Source organism: Bactrocera tryoni, chromosome 3 (assembly GCF_016617805.1).
Source record: "Bactrocera tryoni isolate S06 chromosome 3, CSIRO_BtryS06_freeze2, whole genome shotgun sequence".
Classification (NCBI taxonomy): domain Eukaryota; kingdom Metazoa; phylum Arthropoda; class Insecta; order Diptera; family Tephritidae; genus Bactrocera; species Bactrocera tryoni.
In genome coordinates, this window is record NC_052501.1 from 14,572,945 (window position 1) to 14,594,513 (window position 21,569).

A 21,569-nucleotide genomic window follows, 5' to 3' on the forward strand; every position below is an offset into this window, starting at 1 on the left:
GATGGGTACCGAGAAGATTTATTGACCGAACTCCAATGTCAAAATTGGTTTGCAAGATTTCGTTCCGGCAATAGCGATCTTGAGAATGCACCACTGGAAGGATTTTTCAAACCGATGTGGATAAAACAAAGTCGTTGGCCGATGCAAATTTGCACAAGGCGACCATTTACAAGCACATGATACGTCTGGAATTAATTTCGACTTGACATATAGGGTCCTCATACAAGTTTGATAACCCATTAAAAGCTTTTGCAACTTGAATGTGATGTGTTATCACATCCAGCACATTCTCCTGACTTGGCACTTTCGGACTATTACTTGTTCCGGTATTTGAAAATTTTATTATCAAACTCTGTATGAACTTGAGAGAAATACTTGAAACAACTTCAAAGAGAAGAAAGTGCAAACCTTCAGTTTGGTTTCATTGTATTCGTACTCAGCCGCCACAGTGATCAGTGTCTGTTGTGAACGCGAACGCGTACGGATTGTTTCGAGAAACGCGCGGAAAACCGGTACAAACATTCCGCAGTGGAAATTAGAAAGAATTTTTTGTAGAAAACTTTGTTGTTCTATTGGAAGCCAGTTTTTTTTAACACAAGTGAGAAGATGGCCAAATACGTTACGGACAAAGCGTTGTGCAATGTCAGCCTGCGTAATGCCTGCCTGGGCATATCGATATTCTTTCTGATCATGGTGGCGCTGGCCGTCATAACGCATCCAAGTTGTAAGTGAAAAATGAAAATCGAACGGCATTAAATAAATAAATCAATAAAGAGTAAAAAAATAAACAGAAATTACTGAGCTGATTGAGCTTCCAAAAGGTTCCAAAACATCGGTTGCGAATTTAATTACTTGAGTAAAGTCTAAAAACAAAACAAGGAAACTCATTATGTTAGCTATAATACCCTTCACAAATAAAAAAGTTTTTCATACAAGGTCTTGATTTTGATCGATCTGTTTGTATGGCAGCTTTGTGCTATTGTGCTATTCACTTCATTATTAGATCAATCTAAGACTGCATAAAATATTTTTACGAGACTTTAATTTTATGTCGCGTATCAAGAATGCCAAAACTCTGGTGTCGAAGATATGGATATAGCCTTTTTGCAAACTGTATGTGCACTGTGCACCTAATTTTAGAATACACAGCAATCTGCATACGCAGCTTTAAGGTTCTTGGATCCATATATCCAGATCAATAGCGCCCAGTAAGTTCCTGGAATTCTTCAAGGTCCCAAACGTTCCCAAGACCCAGTGCAAATCTCAATTAAAATCTATCTATCTATCTATCGGATCTTAATGCGAGCTTTCTCCTGGCCAAAAAATGCTCTCATAAATTTCGTACGACGATCATATTTCGTTTCGACTGAGTTCTGGACTCACGCCTCAGTATATTGTGAACACATTATACGGAGGTTAGTGGTTTAAAGCTCCGAAGGAATATCAAAAGCGGAAGCCAGAAATTGTAAATTTTCTTGCTTGAGGTTACAGCCTTTTGTAGAAAGAAATAACAGTTTTTTTTTTCTGGATAAAATGACAGTTCTTGAATCTCTTCATGTTGTTCTTCGTCCCAAATGCCAGAATTTTGATTGTTTATTTACCCATTGAGCCAGAAATGGGTCTCATCGCTGAACTTGAAATTTGGCCGGAAAACGTCGGATATTCTTGGAACTTTTCAAGAGCCTATAGAGAGAAGCGGCATCGCTTGGGAAGGTCGAGCGGCTTCAGTTCTTGCACAAACTGTGCGTCAAGTCGTTCCAAACGTCAGACGGAGTTGCTACGAACGGTGTCGAATCGACTCTCCACGGTTTTCGTGTACACTTTCAGCTGCGGCTGCTATATTTTCTTCACTGCGTGCTGAACGTGGTCTATTCAGTCGAATATTATCCAATAATGAATACTGAGTCTCAGGGTGGGTGATGGTGTAGCAAATAGTACGCTCAGTAGGCCGATTATGTTGGCCATAAGTTGGGTGACTCGTTATAAAGTCAGCCGGAAGTTCGAAAATTCGAATTTATATAATTTATCTCACAGATTGACGCTTGTTTTCGATAAAAATTTCGCAATTGCAATTTTTATACACATATTCGGTATCTGGGGCTTGAAAAGCTTTGGTCCGATTGGAACAATTACTGGCAGACCTCAGAGGCGCAATGTTTTATCCAGACGCATTTATTGATGGTTGATTTGCATACTGGAAAGTGAAAAAAGTGAATATTGTGTTATATGCGAAGTAGGTGTGGTTGTAGTCCGATTTCACTCATTTTCGCACTGGAAGATAAGAATGTCAAGATAATAGTATATATTAAATTTAGGCGAGATCGGTCTAGTAAGTTCTGGAATATGGATTTTCACTGAAATGTGGGCGGTTTTACGTCCATCGTACAATTTTGACGCCGCCTTCTATAAAGTTTTCTTGTATCTTAAAAGAACAGTTATATGGGTAGTGGGCGGGAGTGGGCTTACTTGCGTTTCACTTTTAAATTTGTTTCTAACTTTCAGTATAAACCTAAATTATTAATTATATTTGTGTTTTAGGTTACAACCACTAAAACCATATGTACATAGATCTGCTAATTAATCATTTATTTTGTTTTTTAATTTTTACTAAATTTCAGATTTGCTCAAAATTTCTTTCTTGGTAGGATTTATTATTGAGCTGCTTGCCAATTCGGCGCTGCTGTTCGGTGTTTTGAGGGTAAGTAGTATATATTTTATAGCAATGAGTATAGATCAAAAGCGGTGTTTCTAATTTCTGATATTATTTTTTACAGAGCAACGCTTGGCTAGTCTTGGCTTGGTTTGTCTTCGCCGTGCCGTTCTTCATAGGTTGGCCCATCGCAGTTTTGGGTGTGATTTTCAATTTTGGCGATTATCGCGCAGCTGCTTACGTCGACAATGTATTTCTTATACTATTCATATATATACTGGCTTTGGGTAAATATATAATAATAAGAAATATTATACACATACATATATTAGTGGAACAAAAAGTTAAGATTTTGATAAGAGTTTCCGTATAACAAGCATAATATGTAGTTTTTAGTTGTTGTTGTTGTCTAAAACAATACAAGAAATTGTTCTTTTTTTTCAATTTTCAATTTATCATTAGCAATAATTTCGAATTTCTCTTCTTTTTTTAGTGATTTTCGGCTACTTCTCATATCTCGTCTACTCCTACTTCCATCAATTGCGGAATAGTCAGTCAGCGACACCGCACGGCGTTGTTGTGTAAGTACATAATACACCTATGTACTTAGCCATATACTGTGGTACATACATACATACATACATTTGTATATGTATGTAAATGCATTATGAGTACAAAATCGAAAACACCAAAATAAGATTTTTTTGTTGTATAATTCTATGGCGGCAATGTGTGCCCACCCTAATGCAGTAAGCGATTTTTTATGTATGCACTTTTAAATTATATATATACATACATATATTATAAAATAAAAATAAAAATGAAAAATAAAAATGTTTGCTTTATTGCTCATACATACATACATACATACATATGTATATGTAAATAAAAAAACAATATAAAAAAAACAAATTAAAAGAAAAACAAATTAAAAAAAAAACAAATTAAAAAAAAACAAATAAAAAAAAAAAAACAAATTAAAAAAAAACAAATTTAAAAAAAAAAACAAATTAAAAAAAACAAAAAACCCTTAAAAAAAAATAACCAAACACAAAAACGAAAATAAAAAAAATAAACAAAACCAACAAATACTGAGATACGCATTGTTATCGGATTTTACATTATGAAAATGCATATTTTGAAAAATAAATTGTTTGCTGGACGCAATAAATTTTGAGGTATAACAGATTCAAATGAAATTTAAACAAATAAAGAAGAGTAAATTTTATACAACGGACGGACCAACAGACATCCGGATTTCGCCCGTCTCGTCATTCTGATCATTCATCTATTGGTTAGTCGAAAAGGTCTTTTCGTGTTTTGTCAAAATATATCATTGCAGTCGTATATATCCAGTGCTACCAAATACATTGTGTCATACCATATGGTGTTGGAAAGGTGAGACTGTAAGCTTCATTTAAGCAAATGTATTTCGGGGACGATGAAAAAACGTTACAGCTGTTCAAAACTGAGTGAAAATAAGGAAGAAATTCACTACATTTTGAAATTTTTGTATAAAAAAGGGAAGTTTGCCACGTAAGCCACCAATGAAATTTGTGAAGTTTCCGGAGACCATGCTGTATCAGTTCGTGTAGCACAACAATGGTTCGCTCGCTTCTGTTCTGGAAATTTCGATGTGAAAGATGCACCGCGCTATGGTCGACCTATCGTCGAAAAAGTCGTTGAAATTAGGGAAAAGATTGACCAGGACCGTCACTTAAGCAGCCATGACATCGCTAAGGAACTTAACATTCATGATCAAACGGTTTTGAACCATTTAAAAAAGGCTGGCTACAAAAAGAAGCTCGATGTTTGGGAACCACATGAATTATCTGTGAAAAATTTAGTGGACCGAATTAACATTTGCGATCCTTTGCTGAAACGTCGGATTTACGTAACCAGAACGGACACGGATTTTTTTATCCGACCAAGGAATGTCAATTCATCAAAACTCACACGCTACAATAACAACAACGAGAAATATATAATATTTTACTCGCCTAAGAGTAAAGCAATAGGAATAAATTCAGAATTGTACCCGTTTATACTCGTATCAGCATTATGTCTTATAGAGAACTAGCAGCCCGCCCCGGCTTCACACGGGTATTTTTTATATTTACAATACTTTTTCGTTTTGGCGTAGGGTCATTAAAAATTAGCTAAATGAAAGAAATTCGAAGTATTATTTTTTTACTTCTTGTAAAAAGGCCTTTACTTTATATTTTACTTTCTCTGCCCCTGAATAATTTATTGAATTAGAGCTTCCCTGTAAACGATATTTGATGTTAATTTATTTTGTGGAAGCAATATAAATTGATTTTCAGGACTTCCGACCTGCAATAGACCAACATACAGTTGACCATGAGTAAAACATTCTTTTCGTAGGTCAATCCGTACTAATTCGAAAGTTTGGCCTTGGGACTTGTTTGTAGTTAGAGCGAAAAATGTTTTCACTGAAAATTGAAGCTGTTTAAATCATCGGAGTCCTCAGTATGACCAGCCTCATCACGTTGCACATGCTTGGAGGACTTAAACTCCTCAAAAGAATAATTGGAATTCCAATTTTTAAAGCCAATTCATGTGGTGACAGTCCAGAACAGGTTAATTAACTCCTGGGGATAATGGTAATTTGTATTTTTTTATTTCTCAAGGAACTTTTTCAATAATTAGACCGTTTATATCGTTGACACTATCATTCCTGAGTGACACTATTACCCTGTTACACAATCAATGAAATCCTTTTCGTGCAAATTCTCGTTGTCAGGGTATACTGCATCTATTAAAACTTCAAAACTATGGACTATTTGGTCTGGAGACTCATCCAGCAGAATATTAAAAATACTGCTTAAATTTGAAGTGGGAAAAATTCCTTCCCCAAGTTTAAACAGTTGCTGTGGGAAATCACCACCAGTGATTCCATGAAGATGAGCTCTCATATTCGTCCATAATACTCGTATTATATTTTCAATCGAAGTCCATAAGGGCGACGATATTAAGCATGCTTTGATGATAACTGTTTGCATACCTCTGTTATTGACAGGAAGAATCTGTCGGAAATCTCCAGCAAATACAAAAGTTATCCCGCCCATAAAAGCAAAGGTGTTTCTAAGGTCTTTTAATGTTCTGTCCAAGACCTCTATATGCGCTTTATGGCTCATGGTGCATTAATCTCATATAATCAATGAGGCGTCTTGCAATAGTTAACCAAGAGGCCCATTTTTACGGATAGAACATATTGATTGTTGTTCAAGATTTCTGAATTTTGTTCTACAAACCACCCTCATTGGATTACCTTCAAAGTGGTGCAGGCCATTTTTCATTTCGTGCAACGGTTTAGCACCTGTCAGCTATAGCAAACAGACGAAAAACCTAACTTTTTATAGTATACATATAAGATTTTTACGACACTAAAGCAACAATAACAACCACGCAAAAGCACCACACAATTTCAAACCGCAGCACATTTTGTGACACCTTTTATTTTTTAACTGCTTTTCGTTATACGATCACACATCTAAAATAGAGAGCTTACGCCGCTTCTAGAGCTCAAGTTCTGAGCACATATTCATTTCTAAATACATAGTAGGTAGATGAAAACCAGCGCTGGCATTGTCTGCGTGCTCACAAGCATTCATTCGAAACGAGACAACCACGTTGGCAATCTCACTCAGCCCCCACATTGATCAGTCTCTGTTGTGAACGCGAACGCGTACGGATTGTTTCGAGAAACGCGCGGCAAACCGGTATAAGTGTGAGGTCTCCATTTTTTAGTTGCCATACATACAAACATTCCTCAGTGAAAATTATAAAGAATTCTTTGTAGAAAACTTTGTTATTCTATTGAAAACCAGTTTTTGTAAACAAAAGTGCGAAGATGGCCAAATACGTTACGGACAAAGCGTTATTCAATGTCAGTCTGCGTAATGCCTGCCTGGGCATATCGATATTCTTTCTGGTCATGCTGGTGCTGGGCGTCATAGCGCGACCGAGTTGTAAGTGCAAAATGCAAAACGAACGGCGTTAAATGACAAAATCATAGAAGTAAATAGTAAAAATAAAGATAAAGAAATAAACAGAAATTACTGAGCTGCTTGCGCTTCCAAAGAGTCCCAAAACAAAAGCGAACGGCAGCGAATTTAATTACTGAGTAAATTGTGAAAAATAACAAGGAACACGATATCTTGGGTGCAACGAAGCACAAATCCTTCACAAATACAAAAGATTACATACAAGAACTTAATTGTGATCGTTCACTTTGTATGGTAGCTATGTATATGCTATAGTAGTTCGATCTGAACAATTTCTTGAGAGATTGTATCATTGCCTTGGAAAAAATCTGCGCCAAATTTCGTGAAGATATCTCGTCAAATAAAAGTTTTCCACACCAGGTCATGATTTTAATCGATCCGTTTGTATGGTAGCTATGTACTATATATACTATAGTAGTCCGATATCAGCCGTTCCGTCAAATTAGAGCTTTTTTGTAAGGAAAAGAACGTCTGAAAAGTTGCAGATCGATATCTCAAAAAACGAAGTACGAGTTCGCGTATACTCGGTGAAACGTTCAGACGGACTTGGCTAAATCGACTCCGCTCGTCACGCTGATCATTTATATACATATGTATGTACATATGTATATAAAGTATTTAAAGGTCTCCGATGTACCCTTCTCGCTGTTAAAAACTTCATGGCAAACTTAATACACCTTGTTTAGGGTATAAATATCAACAAATGACTAAAACCAAAATAAATCGCAAACTACAAACCGCTGGAGGTGTCTGCGGTGACTCTGTTCTGCTTTCGGTTTCATTACATTTCATTGTATTTTCTTTTTTGCGCAATTTAATCGTTTTGGCTACAAAAACAAACAGCAATGAATGCGTCGTGGGTGCTGTGGGGAACATCTAAAAATTCTCGTTATTTTTGTACACTTTGTGAGAATCGTGTGTTGTGATTCTGTTTATTGCCTTCGTCTGTTTTGTTGACATCATTTTGGTCGGAGTTTTTTGCTGTTTATTTTTGCTTTAGCTTGATCTCATTATGCGGCACTTTTGTTGTTTAAAACTTTTAATGACTAATTTTACAGCGTAGCTTTTTTTTCTGACACATATCAGGTTTGATACATTTTTGTAGCAATTTTAAACGGCGATCACATGTACGCGACTTAAATTTTATGTCGCGAATAAGGGATTCGAAAAATCCGACGACGAAGATATGGAAGCTAGAAACTCCTGAGCATCTGAAAGTTCCTGGAATTCTCAAAAGTGCTTGTGATACAGAGGAAGGCACAATAGTGCCCAAGTTCCACAGCAAACCTCAATTAAATTCTATCTTGGTCCCGCGACTTAGTATATTGTGAACAAGTTATACGCGGATTTAAAGCTCTGAAGGAATATCAAAGGCGGAGGCCAGAAAATTTTACATAGCCTTGCTGAGGTTACAGCTCTTTGTAGATAGAAATCATTTTTTTTAGATATACTTACATACATATGAGGTCTAGTGCAATTTTTCACTCCATTTTATTTTGGCACAAAAATTTAAAGGGGAATGTTTATTATCATCGAAGGAACAATCTTAGGCATTTATTTTTTTGAAGATTATCTATTTCAAATGTTGGCCGCGGCTACGTCTCAGAAGGTCCACGCGCTCTTGAATCTCTTCAGGTTGCTCTTCGTCCGAAATGCGGAAATTTTTTTGTTTATATACCCATTGAGCCAGACATGGGCCTCACCACTGAACAAAATTTGGCTTGAAAACGTCGGAACTTCTTGGAACTTTTTAAGAGCCCATAAAGCGAAGCGATGTCGCTTGGAACGGTCGAGCGACACAAGCTTTGCGCCAAGTCGTTCCATACGTCAGTCCGAGTTGCTGCGAATGGTGCTGAATCAACTTTACACGGTTTTTGTGTACATTCTCAGCTATGGTTGCTATATTTTCTTCACTGCGTGATGGACGTAATCTATTCAGTCGAACATTATCCAATAATGAATGCTGAGTCTCAAGATGGACGGTGTTGCGATTATTACGCTCAGTAGGCTTTAAACATTGTTCAGGCGCTCTGTCAAAAAAAGGCTATTGAAAAAGTACCTCTACTTGGATCAGAAGTTATAAGGTGTTATAAGGAATTAAAAATTGTGTTCTATGGAAAGTAGGCGTAGTTGTAGTCCGATTCCGCTCATTTTCGCACTGGAAAATAGGAATGTATAAATAATAGTATTTATTAAATTTAGGCAAGATCGGTAGAGTAGGTCCTGAGATATTGATTTTCACTGAAATGTGGAAGGTGCCACGTCCATTGTATTTTTTTTTTTTCTCCCGGTTTCTATAAATTTCTCTTGTATCATCTCGGGTGTAACATGTTGCAAGGTTATAATAAAGGACTGGAAGTATAGAAGCTGTAGTAAGACTTGACGCTTCCCTTTTAAATTTGTTTCAAACTTACAGTGTGGACCTAGATTATTAAATTTACGTGTTTTTAGGTTAAAATCGCTAAATCCATATGTACATAGATCCGCTAAATAATAATGTATTTTTTTAATTTCTACTTAAATTTCAGATTTGCACAGCAGTTCTTCACTTGTAGGTTTCATTATTGAGCTGCTTGCCAATTTGGCGCTGCTGTTCGGTGTTTTGTGGGTAAGTAGTATATATTTTATAGCAATGAGTATATGTATATCAAAAGCCGATTTGCTAATTTCCGAAAACATTATTTACAGAGCAACGCTTGGCTGGTCTTGGCTTGGCTTGTCGTCGCCGTGCTATTCTTCATACATTGGCCAATCGCAGTTTTGGGTGTAATTTTCAATTATGGCGATTATCGCGCAGCTGCTTTCTTCGACAATGTTTTTCTCATACTATTCGAATATATACTGGCTTTGGGTAAATATTATATTAAGAAACGTAATATGTGTTAGTCGAACAGAAAGTTAAGACTTTGAAAAGAGTTTCCGTATAGCAAGCATAATATGTAGTTTCTAGTTGTTGTTGTCGAAAACAAAACTAGAAATTTTTCTTTTCTTCATTTTCAATTTATCATTAGCAATAATTTTACATTTCTCTTCTTGTTTTTAGTGATTTTCGGCTACTGCTCATATCTCGTCTACTCCTACTTCCATCAATTGCGGAATAGTCAGTCAGCGACACCACATGGCGTTGTTGTGTAAATATGTACATAATACACCTATGTACTTAGCCATATACTGTAGTACATACATATGCACATTTAAATGCATTATGAGTACAAAATCGAAAACACCAAAATAAGATTTTTTTATTGTATAATTCTATGGCGGCAATGTGTGCCCACCCTAATGCAGTAAGCAATTTTTATGTATGCATTTTTAAATTATTATTAAAGTATATGATTATATATAATTAATCTACTTATATATATAAATTATAACATAAAAATAAAAAAATATTCTTAAAATTATATTTACAAAAACTTTTTATTATTTTTTTTAGAACATACATGTGTGTACGCACATCTAGATGTATGCATATACTTATGTATGTTTGTTCATATGTATTACTGCTGTAAGCTTATTTATCTACTAATTAATATGTTAATTTCCTTGCCGTCGCTTAGCAGACTCCATCGCAGTCATTCTCTACTTTACGTTTTCTAATTTTTTACATTTTAAATTGAACGCTAAATAAAGAAGAAAAATAAAAACAAACAATACCAGTACAGCTTGTTTTTCAAAAATTTTACAATTTTTGGTTTATTGCTCATATATGGGAGCTTGAAAATGTGGGCGCGACACAAATTCAAATGTGATGACGGCATTTTGCGCAGCAAGCTCTGTCATCGCTGACATTAGCAACAATAGCAATACAGCGCAGAAACACAAAACAACAAAAACAAAAACCGTAAAAAAATAGAAGAAAACACAAAGAAACAAAAAAAAATAACAAATTTAAAAAAACAACAAATACTGACATACGAATTGTTATCGGGTAGTATTAAACCGATTTTATATATTTTTGGCAATATCACATACTAAAAAAATAGTTTCCTGGATTTCATTAAGGTACCTCACATACAAATACCAATCATACGAAGGAAATATCATCCGATTTCATCCATTTTCACACTGACGGTGGAAATTCCTTTTCTGAAGGTGAATTTAATTATTGTGCTTTAATGATTTAGGAGATACATATGTATATACATTAAGCCTACTAGAGGAATTTTGGGTGTCCCTTGCTAGAAAGAAAAGAGGATCGATACACATCACGAAAAGGAGCTGCCCTTATGCCGCTATGTCTGAATTTGGTATCCCCGCAAAACTAATATGGCTGTGTAAACTGGCGTTGAGTAATACAAAAGCTCTGTCAGGATCGGAAAGGACCTATCCGATCGATACCAAACGAGGTTTCAGACAAGGAGACTCTGTATAGTGTAACTTCTTCAATTCAATCTGGAGAAAATAATACGAGCTGCAGAGCTATATAGAGAAGGTACAATCTTATTTACGAGTGTTTTTTTTTTTCTTCAGACTGGATAAGAAAGCGAAGCAAATGGTTTAGTAGTGAACGAGAAGAAGGTTCCCTGGAAGATTTGTGGTAGTTTGCTCATTAGCAATGGCGAATATCGCAGACGATGAAACGGTGAGTTGTAAATTGACATAGTTCAGCGGATTAAGAGACTGCGACTACAATGGCGAGGTCATATCGTCGAGTAGATGAAAACACACCTGCTCTGAGAGTATTCGGCGCAGTAATCACGGGGGGAAGCAGAGGAAGAGAAAGACCTCCACTCTTGGAACTCGGTTATAATCGCGTAAATGGTGCCAATAAAGAAGAGGAAGAAGATACGCAAACACAAATTAACACTCACCGATCCAAACGGGGTTAGATCGCCGAAAAAACAGCCCTTGGTCGGATGAAATCCGAGTCAATTCCGGTACGTGAACCGGCTGTCGTGGGAATCGCACTGGTACGCAGATGAGGAAACTCGAGACCTGCCAAAATACTGCACTCCGGACCACGACGGGATGCTTTTTAATGTCTCCCATCGAACACCTACACAGTGAGACGCTTATGCTCCCAATTAAGGAGCATAATGAACTCCTCTCCAAGCAGTTCCTGCTGGGATGTTTTCGTAGAAATCACCCTTACAGCCATCTGCTTGGAACGGAACCGCCTCCTAGGAGCATCAAAAGGTTCTTCCTTGACAACGTCGACGACGTCGTACAGTACGCCGACCGGACTTCGGACGCAACTGACTTTCGACAAGTACTGACTGCCATTCACAGTGGAGCCATTAACACCTTCACCGACTCTCTTCCCGTGAATGACGTTCTTGGAGTCAAACCACCACCCAACGCAGACGAAGATCTCGAGTTGCCGCGAGAAACGCGAGTGACCCTAGCTCAGCTTCGTTCTGGATATTGTAGCAGGTTAAACTCCTACTTATCCAGAATAGACCCTGACATACAAGGAGTCTTCGCATGACACTGACCACCTCTTTGCATGCCCTATCAACCCCACTTATCTAACATCCTTTTCCCTTTGGTCCAACCCCGTCGAAACAGCACGTTTCCTGGGCCTCCCGTTAGATGACGTCGATAACAATACAGATAACCCTTACCATCCTAACGGGGATTGATAACCGTTAAAACAACAACAGCAGGAAGATACAAACAACCGTTAGGTGAACAAAGCTATTATACTCTCAACATATTATATATATTTTATATTCAGGTAACTTTTTCATCGTTTTGAAGAGCAGAGAGAGAGAAAAAATGCATCCCCTAGTACTACTAGTATCAAGCTAAATACGAAATTAGGCACTTCACTTTATTTCAATAACGACCAGTTGATCGAGCCAGCTTCGGAATATACCTGTACTCATATTTAACAACAAATTCTTAAATTGTGGGTGATCAATCAACAACTTGTCAATACTTAAATGGCATCGGTTTACTGGAAGAACAGCATAAGTGAAAACTCAAAATCCTATTCAATTAATCAAAAACCCAACAGTTGAAAACCTTGTTATTGGTAATTTTAAATACTTTACACCCTAAAAAGCTTTACTTTTTATATTTAACAAAATTTTTTCAAGCTCTATGGACATTTCCACGGTGTTTTACTTTTACTTAGAATGAGCATACAGTTACATGAATTATAATAAGAGCTTAATGAGGTTGTCTTTGGATTAACAAACAAATATCTCGTTTCAGAGGCTTAAATGAACTTGAAAAAGGATGGATACTATTGGGAGGGGATCCAGGACATATGTGAGTAAACTATTCATGGTCAAGTCTCGATAAATGAATTACAGGGGTTTAGACGGGGACTCTTTCATCGATCATTATTGGCAAATTATTTTTGGTGTCGCTCAATTTTCTTTCATATCATATTTTCAAATTCTTGTCGGACAATTTTCTTTCATATCATATTTTCAAATTCTTGTATGTTTCACGTACGCATAATTTTCATCCTTATTCATTTCATCCTAATTCAACCTACTCCAAAATATTTTTATTATACGTATTATGGATATTACATAAAAAAATAGATAATAAAATTAGCTTTTTACGCTTTTGAAACTGAGTGCTATTGCAACCATGAAAGGAGTTTCAAAATGAAAAAGAATGCCAAATTTCGTAGCAGCGAGCTGTTCCGAATAAGAAAACAAAGCGTTCCACCCAAGCACGAGCGACACGGTCCCTTGGTCTTTCCTCGTCGTCTTCTCGCCTATAAGAACACGGTTTGGGCGCCAAAAAAGTCCGTGTGTGAACCGACACTTATGTATATTAAGAGGTTATAACCACTTGTGAAATCGATTTTTTTGCATATAGTAAATAGAATTTATAAACAATTTATATTCAAATATCATCCGAAAATTTCAAATTGATCCGGCGAATACTATTAATGATTTTTTCGCTTTTCAGGAGTCGGTGAGGGGAAATTCTCCGAAATGGATTTGAAATTTTCACACCTTATTAAATATATGTACATACATACATACATATACATACATATGTATGTCGCGATCGAAATAACACGAAGATAATGAGATATTTCGACAATGATTTCGATTTTTAGGTGTAGATTTTTTTTTTAGAAAAATCTCCTTTTTAGGAAGTCGCCATTTTATACATTTAATGAAATAAACATTTGTTGGGTTTTTAGATTCGAGATAATTTAAGCAGAAAATCTTCCTGACAGCCAAAAACATTTTTCAGTCAGAAGAAAGGCTGTGGGATCAAGGGAATTCAAAATTTCCATGAGAAGAGCATTGGTTTATTGAAAATATTAATTAAAATAATTTTATCAACTCTATAGTTATGCTGATTTAGCTCACACAGGGACATTATTCAATTACCACCACTTTTGAATACCAAGATTTTTAATACAAATGTGTTTTATAGGTTATGTTGAAGTTCGATTTTCAAAGTAACACGTGTTAACGACAAATCAGTACTTTAAACATTTCATTATATGCAGCACACATTCCAAAAAGGCACATATTTCATTTACTACCGCTTTTTTCATTACAAAAAACGAAAACAATTACTCATTCCAAATTTGTTCAGAATAAAAAAACCGGATACAAACATGACCATATGATTGCTGTTCAATTTGCGACAACACTATTTCAAGAAAACCATGTAAAAGGGAAGGTGTAATAAAAAAGAATAATAACAAAAGTGAAATTGTGCAGGAAATTCCTCACAAATATACTAAAATAAGCAACTGGATTGGGACGTCATCGAACAGCAGGAACATGGAATTGTCTACCGATAAGGTTTTTGACTGTGGCAGCGAATGTGAACGTGAGAAGAAGCACGACATGATGTTAGATTTGAGTTTAAACGACCAAAAAACCGAGAATCTCTTTGCGGGCTGTAAGTAGTTGATGGTGCATTGTGTTTGAAAATTACGTAAATAATTAAATTTATATGCAGCCGACCAGACGCCGACACCAACACGCCTGATACGCAATTGTGAAGAAGTGGGACTCTTCGAAGATTTACGTCATGTCAATCCCTTCGAGGAGACTTTTCGACGTGCCTGCGAACAACACAATGGACAGACACCAATACGTCAACTCGATTCAGTAGAGATGCATGCCGATGAAGATTCACTACACACACCGCAAGTGTATCCACATCTGGAAGCGATACAGAGCTGTGAAATGCTCAGCAAACCGCTGGACAGTCCCACTTCGGCAACGGTGACGCTGGACGTACCCGTCGTGGATGAGATACTTAACGCGGCAACGGACGCTTACAAAATCGGCACATCACGACAGAACTCAAACAATTCGACCACATCTTCGGGGGGATATGGAAAAATTTATAAATATCGCACAATCGCTGAAAAACCAGTAGCAGCACCTGAAGTGCAAGTGCCATACATACAACTACCCACCACAGCGATACAGTTCATACAACCACAGTTGATTACATTGACGTTCCCCGAGAACAATACAAACAAAACACTGAGCAGTAATTTAGAAGCCAAACCAGCGGGTGTCTTAGCGACCAATGCAATACCCATACAGACGGTTAAGCCCTTCATAATGCCAAAATTAGCACCAGCGTCAACAACTCCCAACACAAAAAAAGCAACAACACAATTGCCACCGTTGAGCACAAAAACTTCCGCCACCACCACAACGGCAGCACTTACCACTACCACCAGCGCGACTGCTACCGTTGCATCACTACCTACGCCGACACAACATGAACCTAGTAGCGCCAGCCTTACACCCACCTCGCAACTACCCATCAAGGAGCGTCTAAAGGCTATACTGAGCCACGGTAATAAAACACACACGGCGGCGGCAACGCCGGTGACAAAAACCACTAGTAGCACACGACGTGCGCGCAATTCAGCAACCGGTGCTTGTAAGTATGATGAAGATTGTATGGTACGTCGACGTGCGGCAGCAACGCGTTATCGCAACAAGATGCGCAACGAACATAAAGATTTGAGGCGCCGCAGCGGTGAACTGCAAGCGGAGAATGAAAAATTGCGGGCACGTATCAAGCAACTAGAGCAGGAGCTGGCTAAAAGTCAACAACAACAACAGCAGCAACAAATATTGCAGGCAACAAATGGTGAGTTGCGTTTTTTCTACCTTTTTGTATCCTGTAAAAAGTTTTTTCCCCAAGCACCTGCTTATCAAATTATGTATTATAGCTTCGGTGCAACCGAAGTTAACAATATGTCTTCTTTTCTCCGTGAAATTAATGAATTTTCATTTAAAATTTCAGGTGCTTTACAAGCAATGCCGACACAAATGCAAATTCCACCTTCAACATTGCATTTGGTAATGAATATACCAACAATGGTTGTGCCGTCAGCCGGACAACCATCTCTGGTGCAGCCCATAACATATCGTGTAGAGAAGAAATAAAAGTTTTAAGTTTATCGAACTCGAAAATGGCTTACAAGTCTTCCACAGAGTGTTAAACTGCTAATTAAGTGACTTAATGGCGTATATAAAATAGTGAAACTAGTTTAGAAATGTGATTGTATTAGCACAAAGTGCGTTTGTTATAAATACGTGCTTATTTAGCAATTAATTATATATATTATAATAATTTATTAATGATTTATTATCGATTATTTGATTTATATTATTTATGCAGTAAACTCAATTATATATGATTTCGTATGTAAATCAGTTGACATGAAATAAAACTAAATATAAATTATGTTTAAATATAAACTAAGAATTGTTTAAAAAATTAATATTTGGTTCGTTAGCCTAAAAGTATGAAGCAGGCAACTGTTGGTTTTTTGGAGGGTAATTTTTGGTGTTGTATTTTTTTATAACTTTTTGTACAGCAGGTCTTTTTGGGGAGTAGTCTCTTCGATTGGACGCTATTTCTCGTATGACTTCCACATCTGACATTGTGAAACAGTAAAATGTGGCATAAACTAATACTAAATCCTGATTATTTGTGCATAAAAAATAATATCATAAACGTAAATACAAATGAAAGTAAATACAATATTTTAAACTACAAACTACTCATAAGAAAGAAGGCATGCTCAAACCTTTAAGGCCACTAAAAATTGCTTATTCTTAATTGTTGAGTATTTCATTAAATTCTCTTTGTATTTCCTCAATTTTCTCCTCTATAGTATCTAAATGTGATTTGTTGTTGGAATTGCGTGGGCTTAACGCTCCTTTCGGCATATTTGTTAGCTAAGGTGAAATAAAAATTATGAGGAAATATTTAAAGCCGATTTCTAAAAAAAAATTTTACAAATATTTTTACTTCTATAACTTGCTGCTTGAGTGCGTGACGCTCATTGCACAATCTTTGTAAATCCTCATGATATTTAGTACGCAGGGAAGTAGCACCTGTTGTTGTCAAACATTTTTGCATAAACAACTCCATCTCTTCATTACGCAACTCCTCTTCAGCCATACGTAAATCAGCGTCATTGCGCGTGCGCTAAATAGACATGCAATACGTTATAACTGCATAACAAGTTTTTTACAAAATGTTAGTTCACCACTCACTTCACATTCTATACTCTGCACTAATAACTCTAGGTCTTTTTCCATTGCTAGTGCTCTTTGACGCTGCTCCGACTCCTGCACCTGTACCGCAACTTCGGCTTTGCGGTTGCGCAGCTCTTTCTGATACACAGCCAACATTTGTCGTTGACAAGCTAAACGTTCCTCCTCACGTTTGAGCGAGTCACGATAGAGCTTTTCCATTTCTATAATTACACAAAATAAAATTAATTTAAATAACCTTTTTTCCGCACAACAAAAACTCACTTTTCACTTGTTTTGCATGTTCCTCTCTGCGCAGGCCACTCTGCAGACGCTCCATTAATTTCATCTCTTCCAGCTCCAACTTCCTTATGCGTGCGTCAATGCACTGCTTTTCTCTTTGTACCGCGGCGATATCTTTCTCGTGTTTGGCCAGCCATTGACGTGGATAATTCAAAAACTTCGGATATACTTTCTTGGGTATACACTGTAACTCGGGCATATAACGTTCGGGATGTAATGTCTTCGGGCATTTTTCCATAATAGAGTTCGCTAAATTTATCACCTCACACACATCAACCGGATTTTGTTCATGAAAGAAAGTCAAAATTGTTGGCTTGTCGGGTAGACGCATAATTACTCGACGTTGCACGTAATTGTATGCCACAACTATGAAAATTGGATAATATGGTGGCGCCGACAAAATATTATCCCACAGGTAAAGCCATTCAGTTTGGCTAAACACCTCAGAGAAGACAGAGGACAGTAGTGACCAAGCATAGTGTTCGGAATTTATATGCATACTGGCATAAAATTTGCATAACTCCGAACATTGGGATTGCAATAGGTTTTCACACATACCCAAGTAATTATTTGGCTCCAATGGATGCAGTTCGAACCACATTTGAAAGTGATTCGTCAACAGTGTGACACAAATCTCAAAGACGACAAGCGAATTGCGCGGCATCAATTTTACAAAAGGGAATATGAGTTGTGGCAGGAATTTACTATGCGCAAAAACGGGACACCAATGTGCCAGGCAAGACCATATGCGTACCAGAGCATTTTTCAACGTGCCATCACGCATTGGTAACTGTTTAGCGCGTTGCTTTACGATTGGGGGAGTGCCCATTTTTAAAAGTTGAAAGAATTCATTGCGATTATAAGGCAACTGCAGCAGTGCACACCATATAAGCACACGATATTTACACGGGAACCAACGAAATTCACGCAGTATGCTCAAGAGGCGATCGCGACTAAGTAAGTTTCTAATATCCTCATTTAGGCATTCCTCCTGTGCTGCCACTAGCGCAGATTTACAGTGGCGTGATGGCCCTAGTAGCAACGGTTTATTTTGTCTAAAAGACAACTTTATCAGACGCAGGCATTCTTCTTGTGATTTTAGTATATTGTAGATTTGACTAGTGGACCAAACATCCAACTCACCAGTTTTATTGAATATCACTAAGTATTTGGCATCACTGGAGATTGTAAGTCTGGCCGCATTCTCTGATTGGATACGCAATTTAATATCCTTTTGAAGGCAGTTTAAGACGACTGCTTCGCCAGATCTATCAGTTACGCCGCAAATTATTATCTCCTTTGGATGTAGCAGAAATACGCAATGTCTTATAACGAAATCTTGTAGCCGGCATATATGTTTCAAGTCAAAAGTAATTGTGTCTATTAACAACAAGTAACCGTCGCGTGTGGAAAGGCAAATCAAATTCATATTGGGATGAAAACAATATCCAATAATCATGCCATTTGAGTGATTTGACACCTTACAATCAACGTTGAAAACACCACCACTGCCGTTATAATCTTGACAGAGTAGAAAATCTGCTGCTAAGCCACCAGCGCCTTCCATGCGCAACTTGCGATCACGCATTTTTATGGGATTTATTGCACGTATAGTGTTCATAGTGGCACCGGACCATATTTGTACGGTATCATCATTAAAACAGTTAAAAATATGATCTGACTGTGAGAAATATCCTGAAAACTTTAGTTGAAATTTTTTCTTTCTAAACGGAAAACGACGTGTTGCCACGAATTGCTCTACATCAAAGAGTATGACTTCGTAGTCACAATGCACAAGCACTAAATGTTGCCGGTTTACTGATGGAGGTGGGCATGATATTGTCATTACATAATATTTGGTTATCAGAAGGGTCTGTGTAACAGTTGATTTATCTGTAAATGAAAGATTATATAGCATTATTATATAAAAATAGCAAATTTCATGTACCTAAATCCAGTAACGCTATCTCGCCGTTACTATTTCCTATGAGAAAATGATTCCTTCGTTGTCCCCATGGCGTTATTGCACTGGGAAAAAATATCACGTCACTCAATTTCCGGAAACTTTTGTTCACCAAGTCAAATATATATATTAAACCACTGCAAGACAACATATTCAAAGTTAAAGATTCAAAAAGTCTTATCAAGTTTACTTACATTTCAGCAACTACCACCATTATAGAGCATTGTGAATTAAAAGTGCACAACTTAAGATTGGGACTGAACTTCGTATTGAACCATTCAGAAATGTGGTGCATACTCAGAATATTTCTAAAAAAAATATAATAGTATAGTAATATAACATTGCAGCAATGAATACATACAAATGTAGCAAAATGATAAACATATTTACTTACCCCTTTTCACTTTTTTTAAATCTGAATGGGTAATCGTGTAATTCTTTCTGATGTTCAAGGAATATGCTTGCTAAAGGATTATCATCGTCCTCTTCCATGTTTTCAGGAGATGGTGCACTTACATCAGCATTTAAATTGTCTTTCACAGCATTAGCTTCAGCTGCCTCAGCCACGGCAGCGTCTCTAATTTCATTAATTATTTCATGCACCATTTCAGTTGCTGATTCGTCGTTTTTCGGAGTATTTTCTTCATTTACAGATTTCCGAATAAATTTATCAGCGCTTTCCCCATTATTTTCCATTTTTAAAATCGCGCGCTACTTTAAAATGGAATATGAATTTTCTAAAACTGTATTGAGTGCTGCCAAGTTATAAACGAAAACTTATCTCCGGCCAAAATAACAGCTGATGACGAATAAATATTTAGCACTCGGGTTCAATTTGCATGAAACGTTTATTCGAATTTTAAATATCTTTCATGCACTGATAAATTTTTATACACTTTATTTATTATTGTCTTATTTTAATTAGTTTAATAAACTAAATAAATATGCTGTTAAAATTTGTTTAACTGGGCAAAGTGCAGATGTATTTCCACGAACACGACTCAGATGAATGAATTCATACAAATAATGAAAGTATGCAGTTGCGGTTACCTGCTGAAAAGTGACCTTGAAAATGCACCAAACATATCGATTTACGATATATCGAGCCTGAGAAGATAAGTTTATCGAAAAGGAAAACAAACCTGAGTTTGTACTATGCTTGTGGAACTTTTTTGTGAATTGTTTGAAGGTTTTTATGTAATAAGCAAATATAATTATATTATATTAATTAATTTGGTCAGAGATTTTTTAGTATTTTTGTCGATAACTTTTAAATTTTTTTGTTACCATATCGCGATAAATTTTCAGAAAATAAAATAATAATAAACTCTACCAGAAACCAAAAATATATATGGGAGAAAGGGAGTATTAACTCGATTTTATCAATTTTTCGGCAATACCACATATCGCTAACAGAAATAGGTGCTCTTTGATTTTTTTTAAATCGGTATAAAGTCAACCGGTCCCCATATTAGTTATATGGCAGCTAGGACAAGTTTCGTAAAGTTTTGATAGTGGATCCTATAAACCCCTCTCCTACGATTATCTCGGAAGATTTACTTACCTCGTGTGTCCAAAAACTATTTATTATTTAGCAATATTTGAATATTGTCAGTATTCTACGAGTAACCCCAGCCCAGGATTCCATCTCAGAATTTCGCCGTTTTCAACTATGTACCATTTAATTGTCACTAACCTCTTTAGTCATCCGTCATCATTGCCAATTTTCTTGTTTTACACCTCACCTGCAAATCTCACCTTCAACTTTCCTATTAATCGAGATCGAATCACTTGTGTTGAGTAAAATCCATTTTAAGGAATATAAAAATATTTTTCACACACATCTCACCTTCAATTTACATGCTAATCGAGCTCGAATAAACTGTTGTGAGTAAATACATTTTAGGGAACTTAAAACTGTTTTTCACCTCACCTGCAAATCACCTGCAAATCTCTTCGGCAATCGAGATCGAATGATTGTGGTAAGTAAAATTAATTTTAAGAAATTTATAAATGTATTTCACCTCACGTGCAAATCTTACCTTCAATTTTCCTGCTAATCGGGATCGAATCACTTGTGGTGAGTAAAATCCATTTTAATGAACTAAAAACTTTTTTCACCACACTTGCAAATCTCACTTTGGCCGGTCATACTAATCGAGATCGATTCACTTGTG

General features: G+C 36.6%; 4 protein-coding genes across 6 annotated transcripts; 3 read left to right on the forward strand and 1 right to left on the reverse strand.

The window, feature by feature from the left end:
* The first annotated feature begins 435 nt into the window (after positions 1-435).
* Positions 436-10,050, forward strand: LOC120772554. 2 transcript variants are annotated; one of them, XM_040101239.1, is made up of 5 exons: positions 436-724; positions 2,619-2,698; positions 2,775-2,937; positions 3,144-3,264; positions 9,847-10,050. In XM_040101239.1, exons 1-4 carry the CDS (start codon positions 607-609, stop codon positions 3,233-3,235), a joined length of 453 nt encoding a protein of 150 aa, XP_039957173.1. In that variant the 5' UTR covers positions 436-606; the 3' UTR covers positions 3,236-3,264; positions 9,847-10,050. The 2 variants fall into 2 exon arrangements, with proteins under 2 accessions (XP_039957173.1, XP_039957172.1); XM_040101238.1 differs by lacking the exon at positions 9,847-10,050 and having other exon boundaries at positions 437-724; positions 3,144-3,473.
* On the forward strand, positions 6,317-9,847 carry LOC120772553. The gene is made up of 4 exons (XM_040101237.1): positions 6,317-6,642; positions 9,207-9,286; positions 9,367-9,529; positions 9,722-9,847. The coding sequence occupies exons 1-4, from the start codon at positions 6,525-6,527 to the stop codon at positions 9,811-9,813; spliced, it is 453 nt and encodes a 150-aa protein (XP_039957171.1). The 5' UTR covers positions 6,317-6,524; the 3' UTR covers positions 9,814-9,847.
* A 4,254-nt stretch (positions 10,051-14,304) lies between the features above and the next one.
* LOC120771948 (cyclic AMP-dependent transcription factor ATF-2) lies at positions 14,305-16,347 on the forward strand. Its single transcript, XM_040100258.1, has 3 exons — positions 14,305-14,511; positions 14,572-15,729; positions 15,886-16,347. Exons 1-3 carry the CDS (start codon positions 14,391-14,393, stop codon positions 16,026-16,028), a joined length of 1,422 nt encoding a protein of 473 aa, XP_039956192.1. The 5' UTR covers positions 14,305-14,390; the 3' UTR covers positions 16,029-16,347.
* Positions 16,348-16,375: 28 nt separating this feature from the next.
* Positions 16,376-20,225, reverse strand: LOC120771947 (TBC1 domain family member 31). Of its 2 annotated transcripts, XM_040100257.1 has the most exons (8): positions 19,787-20,225; positions 19,587-19,700; positions 19,378-19,529; positions 17,412-19,322; positions 17,148-17,350; positions 16,900-17,079; positions 16,676-16,826; positions 16,376-16,568 (listed from the first exon to the last, which is right to left on the reverse strand). In XM_040100257.1, exons 1-7 carry the CDS (start codon positions 20,086-20,088, stop codon positions 16,704-16,706), a joined length of 2,985 nt encoding a protein of 994 aa, XP_039956191.1. In that variant the 5' UTR covers positions 20,089-20,225; the 3' UTR covers positions 16,376-16,568; positions 16,676-16,703. The 2 variants fall into 2 exon arrangements, with proteins under 2 accessions (XP_039956191.1, XP_039956189.1); XM_040100255.1 differs by having other exon boundaries at positions 16,376-16,826.
* Positions 20,226-21,569: the final 1,344 nt, after the last annotated feature.

Coding starts and splice junctions, on each gene's coding strand:
- LOC120771947 (XM_040100257.1), bottom strand. CDS start 20,088: ATGGAAAATAATGGGGAAAGCGCTGATAAATTTATTCGGAAATCTGTA. Junction 19,323..19,377: donor GATAGCGTTACTGGATTTAG/GTACATGAAATT, acceptor TTTCATTTACAG/ATAAATCAACTGTTACACAG. Junction 16,827..16,899: donor TCAAGCAGCAAGTTATAGAA/GTAAAAATATTT, acceptor ATTTCACCTTAG/CTAACAAATATGCCGAAAGG.
- LOC120772553 (XM_040101237.1), top strand. CDS start 6,525: ATGGCCAAATACGTTACGGACAAAGCGTTATTCAATGTCAGTCTGCGT. Junction 6,643..9,206: donor CGTCATAGCGCGACCGAGTT/GTAAGTGCAAAA, acceptor CTTAAATTTCAG/ATTTGCACAGCAGTTCTTCA. Junction 9,530..9,721: donor CGAATATATACTGGCTTTGG/GTAAATATTATA, acceptor TCTTGTTTTTAG/TGATTTTCGGCTACTGCTCA.
- LOC120771948 (XM_040100258.1), top strand. CDS start 14,391: ATGGAATTGTCTACCGATAAGGTTTTTGACTGTGGCAGCGAATGTGAA. Junction 14,512..14,571: donor CGAGAATCTCTTTGCGGGCT/GTAAGTAGTTGA, acceptor ATTTATATGCAG/CCGACCAGACGCCGACACCA. Junction 15,730..15,885: donor AATATTGCAGGCAACAAATG/GTGAGTTGCGTT, acceptor TTAAAATTTCAG/GTGCTTTACAAGCAATGCCG.
- LOC120772554 (XM_040101239.1), top strand. CDS start 607: ATGGCCAAATACGTTACGGACAAAGCGTTGTGCAATGTCAGCCTGCGT. Junction 725..2,618: donor CGTCATAACGCATCCAAGTT/GTAAGTGAAAAA, acceptor ACTAAATTTCAG/ATTTGCTCAAAATTTCTTTC. Junction 2,938..3,143: donor CATATATATACTGGCTTTGG/GTAAATATATAA, acceptor TTCTTTTTTTAG/TGATTTTCGGCTACTTCTCA.